Source organism: Castor canadensis, chromosome 14 (genome assembly GCF_047511655.1).
Source record: "Castor canadensis chromosome 14, mCasCan1.hap1v2, whole genome shotgun sequence".
Taxonomy (NCBI): domain Eukaryota; kingdom Metazoa; phylum Chordata; class Mammalia; order Rodentia; family Castoridae; genus Castor; species Castor canadensis.
Genome location: NC_133399.1, coordinates 26,621,733 through 26,632,578, shown reverse-complemented (window position 1 = coordinate 26,632,578; position 10,846 = coordinate 26,621,733). Strand labels below are relative to the sequence as shown.

General features: G+C 51.5%; 2 protein-coding genes across 4 annotated transcripts in view; both read right to left on the bottom strand.

Moving 5' to 3' along the window:
- Nucleotides 1–54: 54 nt before the first annotated feature.
- On the bottom strand, nt 55–4,140 carry Eif3g (eukaryotic translation initiation factor 3 subunit G). The gene is made up of 11 exons (XM_020165837.2): nt 4,034–4,140; nt 3,845–3,891; nt 3,375–3,458; nt 3,175–3,263; nt 2,965–3,024; nt 1,988–2,092; nt 1,709–1,898; nt 948–1,055; nt 715–851; nt 514–620; nt 55–152 (listed from the first exon to the last, which is right to left on the bottom strand). Exons 1-11 carry the CDS (start codon nt 4,051–4,053, stop codon nt 137–139), a joined length of 963 nt encoding a protein of 320 aa, XP_020021426.1. The 5' UTR covers nt 4,054–4,140; the 3' UTR covers nt 55–136.
- A 6,231-nt stretch (nt 4,141–10,371) lies between these two features.
- The window catches only part of Dnmt1 (DNA methyltransferase 1), a 43,470-nt gene continuing 42,995 nt past the window's right edge, over nt 10,372–10,846 (bottom strand). For all 3 annotated transcript variants that reach the window (XM_074054096.1, XM_074054097.1, XM_074054098.1), the window contains exon 40: nt 10,372–10,714. In XM_074054096.1, the coding sequence (XP_073910197.1) occupies nt 10,680–10,714 (35 nt within the window). In that variant the 3' untranslated portion in view covers nt 10,372–10,679. The remainder of the gene's footprint in view (nt 10,715–10,846) is intronic.

Sequence of the window (10,846 nt, the reverse complement as noted above, 5' to 3'; positions counted from 1 at the left end):
GGGGGAGAGGGAGGCACCCCACACAGAACGTTGAGAATGAACAGGACACACGAGAATGCTTTGTGCCTTTTTATGCCCTTGGCACCACTGCTCTTTGAAGTCACTTTTGTCAACAAGGCTCTGAGCGGCAGTTGGTTTAGTTGGTTGATGGCCTGGAGAGGGAGAGGGAGGGATGAAGGAGGGATAAGGAAGGCTTCAGACCCTGAGGTTCAGCAAAAAACCCCCACAAGCAGGACATCCAAGACGTGGGGAGACAGGCAGCATGGTGACAAAGGGCACATGTGCAGCCACACCAGCAGTTATAAGCCAGGCTCTGCTGCTGTGGACTGACAGGCAGTGGGTCCCAAGAAAAGCAGCTAGCTGACACTGGTGCCCATCTGTCCCTCTCAGGGTTTTTATAAAAAGACAATAAAGAACTGTCACCTCCCAGCAGGCTTGGTGGCTGTTAAATGTCCAGGGGCCCAACTGGCCATGGTGGCGGGCAGGGGGAGAACAGGGAGGGGAGGGTCTTACTTGGCCCACTCGACGTTGAGGATGAGGTGGTCGTATCCAAAGCCAGACACCCCAGCGATGGCGCGCGCGGCATCCTCACGACGGTGGAAGCTGATGAAGGCAAAGCCCTGGGGGACGGTGCAGACAAGTCAGGGGACAAGAGCAAGAGCGAGCACGGATGACCCCACCTGCCTGCCACTTGTCCTGAGGCCACCTGCCCACCTTGGACTGGCCAGTGGTCTTGTCCTTAGCCAGGTAGATGCGGGAGATGGAGCCGAAGGGCCGGAAGAGCTCCTGCAGGTCTGTTTCACGGGTGTCCTCGGACAGGTTGGTGACACGGATGGTGGCGTTGTCGTCAGCTGTGCAAATGGGAGGTCAGCAGTGAGGAGAAGGCCCTGCCCAACCCCCACACAGTGGCCCAGGGATAATTACAGGGTGCCAGGAGGCGTTCTCACCTCTGCGGTTGGGCTGCATGGACTCCCCGCGGCGGCTGGCCCCGTCCCGCAGGCTTGGCGGCACGTACTTCCCCGTCTTGCTCTGGGCGGCCTGCACAGGCTCCAGCTCTGCACACCAAAGGACGGTCACTCAGTCCTGAGCCCCTGCAGTGGTGCCCACTGAGCAGCCACCCTACTTACTCTATGACACCAAAGGCCTGGCCCTGTCCAGCATGACCACCACCTGCCAAACCACAGGCATATGATGGGGCACTCCAGGCCTCTCTAAACCTCAGTGGCCATGATGGCACCAAGGTCACAAGCAGGGAGATGACACCCTCCAGGCACCCACACCTTGTCACACAGGGCTAAGCACCCCAAGCACACAACACACAATCCCCATGCAAGGCAGGGGACAAGGACAATTCAGAAGCCAGCCACAGGAGGGAGCTGCCCAAGCCCACCACCACCAGACTGTGTCCAAGGACTAGGACCAGTTGCAAGGGAATCACATGCACACACACAAAGTGGGGGTGCTGGCATCACAGGCCAGACAAGACATTACACACTCAGCCAGAATGGTCAGTCACCAGCAGAAGAGCAGCCAGCGAGTCACACATAACCTGGCACAACTACCCCCAACTGCACTCAGAGCAGCTGCGCACTAAGGATGCACAAGGCGCAGGCACAGCCAAACACAGGCGGTGACAGTGTGGATGATGACAGCCACAGGGCCGGTGCTGTAACAACCAGGGCCCCTCCACAGAGCCCCTGGGCCGCACCTCCCGGCAACTTCTCCTTCTCGCCAGTGGACAGGCCCAGCTGCTCGGCCAGCTCCTTCTGCATGGGCCCCAGGGTGTCCTTGTAGGGGCAGCGGGTGGTCCAGTGGTCGCCCTTGCAGATGCGGCAGGACACAATCTTCTGACCCTTGAGCTTGTTCATCGGGTCCTCCTCCTCCTGGCAGTTCAGGTCCTGGCAGGAATGGCAGAGCAGCTCAAGGAGGCTGCCACACCTCTGCCACAGCCACCCTGGCACCAACCCTGCTCTGTCGCCCCACCTACCTCTTTGCTGGTGATGAATGTCATGGAGACGTCATCACTGACAGTGGTGGTAGCCACATTGGGCCCTGGTGGGTCAAACTCTGAGTTCCCAAACTTCTTCCAGTTCTGGGCTCAGAGAGGGAGGGGAGATGAGAAAAATCAGGGCAGAGGCAGATAGGGTCCCGTGAGGGGGCACCCCAGGCCTGCAAATGCCACCTCCAGCATGTCTGGGCCTCAAATCCCATACTCCACTCCCCTAATCGTAACAATGACGACTCCCTTATTCTAAGTGTCGTGCTAGGCCCTAGCTTCACATCGGATCCGGGAGACAGGGGCAGCTCTCAGCCAGACAAGAGCTCCACAAACGAGACTGAGAGTGGGGCAGGGACACATGCACAACCAACTTCTACGGCAGGCTGGTGGGCCACCTCCCACCAGAAGTGACACTCAGGGACGTGCATGGTTCAGCCAGGCATAAGGGAACTTGCTCTGTTTAAACGACCTGCGCCTCATTCGTTCCTATAAAACAGGGACCACAAATGCTTCCTGCCTGCCTGGACTGTGACGGAGATGGAGTGAGAAGCAACATCCTGCAGCGTGCCTGGCACGGGTCTTGGCACAAAGAAAGTGCACAGCAAAGTGTGCTATGCGGCTTCACAGCTGTTGCTTCTTCCAGAAGCCCTGGGTAAACAGGAGCTGTGGTTTTAAATGCCTCAAGGGAGGGCTTGGCTCTGTTCCTCCAGGTAGACAGGCTAAGAGCAGTAAGAACCTAATGCTGCCTGAATCCCGGCATGGTGGTGCACACCTGCAATCCCAGCACTTGGGAGGCGGAGGCAGAAGCACCACAAGTTCCAGGGCACCCTGGGCTACATAGGAAGACCCTACCTCAATTCCCACCCCACTCCCCAAAAACGTTAGATACCCTGCCAGCATCAGGAATTCCCAATTCCTCTGGGTTAACCTTAGGCAAACCCCCAAAACAGGAAGGAAGGTCTCACCTTCCTCCTTGCAACAGCCTTTGATGCCTTCCGGGTCTCGATCCTGAAGGTTCTGACGATCTGTGGAAGGGAGGAGAGAAGGTCGGCTTCTTGCACCTCAAGGTTCCTGGAACTACAGGATTGTCCTCACCAACCCACACTGCCCCTCACTGCAGATATAAGTGCCCCCAAGCACAGGGCACTTGCCCTCTGTCCTCAGCCCAGACTCACCTTGAACTTCTTGCCATCCTCATCTACCTTGTACTCGGTCACTGTCTTTACGTTTCCGTTGATGACCTCCTTGGGAGCCGGCAGTGGGGCTGGGAAAAGATGAGGGTATCTGAGCCCTGGGTAATGGGGAGCCGGTGGTAGCAAGGCTGGGGACAGGGGTAGCCCGGGGATGGAGTGGCAGTCACGAGTGGGTCACTTACCTCCTGGAAGCAGCTCAGGTTCTGGGCTGGTGTCCCCGGTGGCCAGAGGGATACCCTTGAGGAGCTCGCTGGTGACACATTTGTCTGCCAGAGGGAGCATGGGGAGACAGGGTCAGCTGGGGGCGGGAAGGAGCTCCAAAACCGAGAGGCAAAGACCCTGGGGGTGACACCCCCCACTAGAAGCTGAGGGAAGGTGGGTCAAGGGCAGAGGACTGGCGTGGTGGCCTCGAGCAGTGACAGGAGTGGGAAGACCCCACGCATGAAGCTGGGGGACAAGCCACAGAGCCATCCGGGCGCCAGTACAAATGCAGGAACCAGGCTGTTCCCACTTCCGCCTGGGACAGGGACCTGGAAGGATGACAAGGGAGTGGGCAACAGGTTGGCCCCAGGAGGATGGCCTGGGGCAGGGAGGGGGCTCTCAGCAGGCGCAGTGACCAGGCGATCCGGGGCGACCGCGTAGACGCACTCACCATCTTCTCCCTCCTCTTCCACCTGGTCGGCCCAGCTGGGCTTCGAACTGCGGAGACAAGTTTGTGGCGGGGTAGGGATGGGGCAGCGAGGCCCGGTATCCGCGGCCTCGGCGCACCCCGGCCCCGTAATACGCCCCAGAATGCCCACATTGCCTCTCCGGAGCCCCCCGTCCGCGACCCCGGACTCACTCAAAGTCGCCGGTCGGCATTGTAAAGTCTACTCCACGCAACCCCAGCCCGGGCCAGAGAGCGGAAGCGGACGGAGAACGAGACTTCCGGTGAGGCCGCCGCCGCCGCCTAGAGCAGCCTGGCAGCGGCGTCTACAGCGCCCCCTGAGGACGGAGGAGGAAATGACTGTAGCTGCGCGGCTGGGCGCTGGTACCCAGCCAGCTGGTAAAGAGCCAAGGAGCATCTCTGAGCTTATTTCATTAAACATTGTTTATTTTGGCGGTACTGGGGTTTTGAACTCAGAGCCTCACGCGTGCTGGCCAGCGCTCTACCACTTGAGCCATTCTGCCAGTCCCTTGTTTGGTCTTCTGAGACAGAGTCTCTCTGTGTATTCCAGGCTAGCCTTGAATTTGCAATGCTCCTGCTTGCCTCCCAGATTACAGGCGAGTACCAAAAGGCCTGGTTTATTGTGTATTTGTCTTTTTAAAAGTTTAGTAGGGCCAGGAGCGGTGGCTCACCCCTGTAATCCTAGCTACTTGGGAGGCTGAGATCAGGAGGATCACCATTTGAGGCCAGCCCTGGGCTACAAAGTGAGATTCTGTCTCACCTCCCCCCAATAATAGTAGTAGTAATAATAACAGTGATAATAACGTTCTTTTTTTCTTTTTCTTTTCTCTTTCTTTCTTCCTTTCTTTTTTTTTTTTTTTTTTTTGAGAGCTGGGGTCTCACTATATTGTCCTGACTGGGTAAGCCAAGTGTTTGCCCAGGCTGGCCTTGAACCATGATTCTCCTGAACTCTGCTTCCTGAATAACCTAGGGTTACAGGTATGAGTCACCGACACCTGTCATGGACTGTCCTTATCTCCTTATCTGAATGACAAGATATCAACTGGTTCCCTTTTCTTTGTAGCATTTTTGTGGGTTTTTCTTTTTTTTTTTTTTTTTTGGTGGCACTAGGGTTTGAACTCAGGGCTTCCTGCTTGCTAGGTGGGCACCCTTACCGCTTGAGCCACTCAGCCAACCTGTAGCATTTTTGGCTTTTTTTTTTTCAGTAGTGGGGATTGAGTTCAGGACCACCCACTTGCTAGGCAGGCACTCTACCACTTTAGCTGCTCCACCAGCCCCATTCTTGGCTTTCTGATATAATCTTGTGGGGTGTGTGTGTGTGTGTTGGGCTGGGGATGGAACCCAGGGCCTCTACCACTGAACTACACCCCAGCCCCCAGCCCTGTGATTTAAGTTTCTTCACCTACTTGCTGGTTGTCAGTACTCCATCTAAGAACATGCATTCTCAATCAAAGTGATATGAGCTCGGGATGTGAAAATGGGTTCAGGACCAGGACAGGCCTGGTGGCTCATGCTGGTATCCCAGCTACTTTGGAGGTGAAGATTGAGAGAAGACCAGACCAGGAAAAATGTTCACAAGACCACATCTCAGTCAATAAGCTAGGCAAAGGCCATAGGTAGGAGGATGATATTCTGAGGCCAGCCCTGGGCAAAAACATGATACCCTACCTGAAAAATACCTAAAGCAAAAAGAGTCTGGGAGTATGACTGAAGTGGAGGCCGTGTTCAGACCCTACAAAAGCTAAGTAATTATATTCCTGTTACTGTTATTTTGGAGCAGTGACCAAAGCAAGGAGGATCCTTTTTTTTTCCCTTTTCTTTATCAGACTATAGAGCATTTATAGGCTCTTTATCCTTGTATGCTGTGGGGTGTTACATCAGCGAGGTATTTTGTTTGTTTTTTGGATGGGACTGGGGTTTGAACTCAGGGCTTCATGCTTTCAGGAGCTCTACCACTTGAGCCACACCTCCAGCCCTTTTTGCTCTGGTTGTTTTTTGTTTTTGTTTTTGTTTTTTTTTTTTTGAGATAGGGTCTCACTTTTATGTCCAGGCTGGCCTGCACCATGATTCTTGTAGCAAGGATGACAGGCATACCATCCAGCTTCACACATCAAAGGACAAACTCTGTCACTGAGCGACACCTCCAACCCTAATTTTGCACAGTTCTTTAATAGTACATAGCAGACATGCGAAAATCATTTTCTAGAAAGAGATATCAGAAACTGCTCATGATAGATGCTTTGAAAGGACAGCATCAAGGGAAGCTTATACGGGGTCTTTGTGTGTGTGCTGGGAATGGAATCCAGATCTTTTTTTTTTTTGTGGTACTGGGGTTTGAACTCAGGGCCTACACCTTGAGTTCAAACCCCAGTCCTATTTTTGTGATGAATTTTTTTGAGATAGGGTCTTGCAAACTATTTGCCTGGGCTGGCTTTTAACCTCTATTCTCCTGATCTCTGCTTCTTAAGTAGCTAGGATTACAGGCGTGAGCCACAGGCACCTGGTGAGAACCCAGGATCTTGTGCATGCCAGGCAGGTGTGCTACCACTGAGATACACTGTCAGCCCCTTATTTTGGACTTTTCTGCTAAATTTTTTATTTTTGGTGGTACCAGGATCGAAACTCAGGGTCCCTTGCTTGCTAGGCAGGCACTCTACCATTTGAGCCATGTCCCCAGTTCCTGCATTTAAATTTAAACATCAGAACTGAGGAAAAACCTAAGTAAACTTTCTAGCTTCACTTGCTTTTAGGCGACTTTAAGAATTACTAATTCTGGAGGTGGCTAGCTGAGCGATTGTTATCATTTTCCCACTAGTTTTGCAGGAGATAACGCAGCTGTCATGGGGTTATGATAATGTTTGCCTAGGTTACTTTTCCTGGACATGGTGGAAACCAACTTTTATCACCTGACCTTGTCTGTACAAGAGTACATGGGTGACCTTATCACATCAGAAGGCTGAGAATTCAGCACCAGGTACAGTGGTTCCTGGCTATAATCCCAGCACTTGGGAGGCTGAGGCAGGAGGATTGGAAATTCTAGGCCAGGATGGGCTAAATAGTGAGACTCTGTCACAGGAAAAGCGAAAAAAAAAAAAAAGGCAGCTGAGAACTCCAACTTCAGGTCACACTAACACTGACATTTTCTGAATATGTCTTCCAGGAAGAGCCAGGAGGACTGATCGTGGATACACAGACCACTGACTTCATGACAGATCACCCTTGCGAAGACCTAAACCACCCTGCTTCTTTACCCCAGTAAAACTCCTAAACCCCTGGGCTCCGTGGCTCACACCTGTAATCTGAGCTAATTTGGAGACAGAGATCAAGAGGATTGCAGTTTGAGGCCAGCCCAGGGAAAAAGCGCACAAGAACCCATGTCAACCAATGGAACAGTGGTTACATGCCTGTCATCCCAGCACCAGTAGGAATGACAGGAGGACTGCGGTCTAGGCTAGCGAAAACATAAAGCAAGACTATCTCAAAAATAACCAAAGAAAGTAAGTGAAGAAAAAAAAAGAAAAGAAAAGAAAAAGATCCAAAGCAAAAAGAATTGGGGGTGTGACCCAAGTGGTAGAGTACCTGCCTAGTCAGCCTGAGGCCGAGTTCAAACCCCCACAAGGCCAAAAAAACAAAAGGACTGCGGGGGACGGGGTGGGAGTCAAGTGGTAAGACTGCTTGTCTACAAAGTGCACGGACCTAGGTCGAATCCTCAGCACCACAAAACAAAAAATGTATTATTTTCTTTAAACATAATATACATGTGAATATAGATTTTATACATTAACAGGGGATATGAATGTGTGTATAGTATGTATGAAATGTAATTCCTTTAAATTAGGGACACTTAACCTGGATCTGGCTAACACTGTTTCTGTAAGTTCTGGGGGTCACCGGTGGCCACCAGGGAGCATGGATGGTAGGTACCTTACACATGTGTGACGATGGCCACTTGTGAAATGATGCTGTGTTAGACAAGTGTGTTAGTCAGCTTCCTCTTACTGTAACAAATTCCTGAGACAACCACATTAAAGAGAGAAAAGTTTCATTTTGGCTCAAGGTTTATGAGGCTTCAGTCTATGATCAGATGGTCCCAATGCTTTGGGCCTGTGACCAGCAGCATGTCACAGCAGGAGACTTGGCTGGTGGAGTGGCTCAAGATGTAGAGTGCCTGCCTAGCAAGCGTGAGGCCCTGAGTTCAAAGGCCAGTACCACCAAAAACAAACCAAAACAAAAAACCCAACACCTTTAACACCAGGAAGTGAAATGAAAGGAAGTAGTCCCTCGAGCCCCTGGGCCTCCCTCCTGCAATCACCACCATCTCCCAGTAGTGACTTCCTGCAAAACAGCCCTTTACCACATGGGCCTTTGAGGGACACAAGATTCAGTCTAAAGCAAGAGAGTTCCTCATTAAACACTGTAGATACAGAGGCTGACCATTAATTTAGTTGTGCTGGGATTTACTATAGTTTTTCTAGGTTGTGTTTCTTTAAAAACTCCAAACAAGGGGCTGGGAGCATGGCTCAAGTAGTAGAGCGCCTACTTAGCAAGTGTGGAGGCCCCAAGTTCAAGCCCTAGTACTGCTAAAACAAACAAAAAAAACCACGGTTGAACAGCAGGTGACCAAGTTTAGTAGATATCACTTACTTTTTTTTTTTTTTTTTTTTTTGAGAGCAGATCTCACTATGTAGCTCAGGCTGGCCTGGAACTCATTATCCAGCTATGTCAGCCTCCCAAGTGTTTGGATTTTTTTTTTTCCCCTGGTACTGGGGCTTGAACTCAGGGCCTTCCCCTTGATCCACTCTACCAGCCCAGGTTTTGTGGAGGGTTTTTCAAGATGGTGTCTTGCAAACTATTTGCCCTGGCTGGCTTTGAACCACAATCCTCTGATCTCTGCCTCCTGAGTAGCTATTACAGGAGTGAGCCACCAATGTACAGCTAAGTGCTGGGATTATAAGTGTGCACCACCATGCCTGGCTTTATATAGTATTTTTAGACACAGGAAATACTGAGTTGATAACATGAACACGTGGTAATTTGAAAACTGGGTAAGAAGATACAGCAATGTCCTGACTGTGATTATATCTGGGGAGTTTGACAGGGATCTGTTTCATTAAAAACCCAGCTGCAGCTAGACTCTGGTGGCTCATGCCTCTAATCCTAGTCAGGAGGCAAGAGATTAGAAGGATCAAGGTTTGAGACCAGCCCAGGCAAACAGTTTATAAGGCTCTATCTCGAAAAACAGAAAATTGGGCTGGTAGAGTGGCTCAAGTGTTGGAGTTCCTGTCCAGCAGGCATGAGGCCCCGAGTTCAAACCCCGGTACCACCACCACCAAGGATGACCATACGATACAACCATCCCACTGCTTTGGTACAGAGCCAGGGTGTCGGACAGATGTTAACACACCCATGTTCACAGCAGCACAATTCCAATACAAGTGGAAGCAAGTCAGTGTCCATCCTTGATGGGTACAGAACAAAACAGTCCAAGAGGAATGGATTCAGCTTAAGGGGGAATGGAGTCCTGGTCCACACTGCAGTGTGGAGGGGACCCAGGCAAGATCCATGCAAAGCCGGACCCCGACAGGCCCTGCAGGATCCCACTCACAGGTGTACCTCACATAGCTAGGCAGTCGTTTATACAGAAAGCAGAATGGCGGTTCCAGGAATGGGGGACGAGGAATGAGTGCTTAAGGGGGACATTTTCTGTTTGGAATGATGAAAGTTCTGGAAAGCAGTATTGGTGATGGTTGCACAGTGAGTGTACTCAGTATTAGCCACCCAACTGTTTTTGAGACGGGGTCTGCCTCCACCTCGGGTGCTGGAATTACAGGTGTGTGCCACCGGGGTGGACTGCCTTCTTGAAGCATTTTGCACTCCACCATTCTTGGTCCTTTGGTCATATGACAAGCATCTGTGGAGATGTGGCTAAGTGCCACCTAGTGGGCCCTCGGGAAAGCCCACAGGGATGGCAGGGCAGGAGTTACACGCTAGTGGTCTCTGCATCATGAGCCATGGTGACCGACGTGTCCGATTCTGTTTTGTTGGCATTCTACAGCAAGTCATTGCCCAAAGACAAACTAAAGCAAGTGTTTGCTCATCTTCCAATTCGGTAAGATCGAGTTGGACTGGAAGTGCAGCAAGCCTAGGCAAATGGGGTTCTGGTTGGGGGTGGACAGGCCAGGGCTTGGAGGGCAGCTCAGTGGTGACTCCTGTGCCAGCCACTCCATGTCTTCATAGTCACAAGATGGCTGCTGTGTCACCAAGCAAGTCTGTTCCAGACCAAAAATGGGCATAAGGCCGTGAAGACCAGTCAAGACTGTCCCCTTAAAAAGCTTTCCTGGAGGGCACTTCTTCTGGAGCTTGCTTCTCCTTGGCCAGGACTGAGCCACAGAAGTCAGGCCCTACCTGCCCTCAAACACCCAGCAGTCGCTCAGCACCGAGGCGCCCTTCCCTGTCCAGCTTAGCTAAGGTGGGGCCAGAGGCCCCATTTAAGTCAGAGTCAGTGCCCAGGGTGGTTTATAGCAGAGATTTATTTGAAGAAATATTACAACATATAAAAACTACATAAAGTCTTGATTTCCACTCACGCAGTGGTAGATCTGATATAATGCATAATAAAAAACCTTTAAAATCGAGAATGCACAAGGTACTGCACAGTGATCACAAAGTCAGTTGATAAGCACACCTCATGACAACCAAGGCCACAAACACTGTACAACACATTTGAACGACAGATTTCAACATGTTAAAAAGACAACAGCATCAGTGCATGTGGATGTTCCGGTGCCAGAAACCAGGGAGACGTGGTGGGAAGGCAGAACTAGTCCCTGGTGGTGGTGTCTGCCTCTACGTTTGCTGAAGGGAAAGGAAAAGTCAGTGTCACCCTGAGCCACAGGCTGACAGAACAAGTACGTGGTTTTGGGGACGTTTCACCGCGTGCTCTGATAGTGCCCACTGATAGCAGCTGTACCGAGCTCTGAGCCGTCC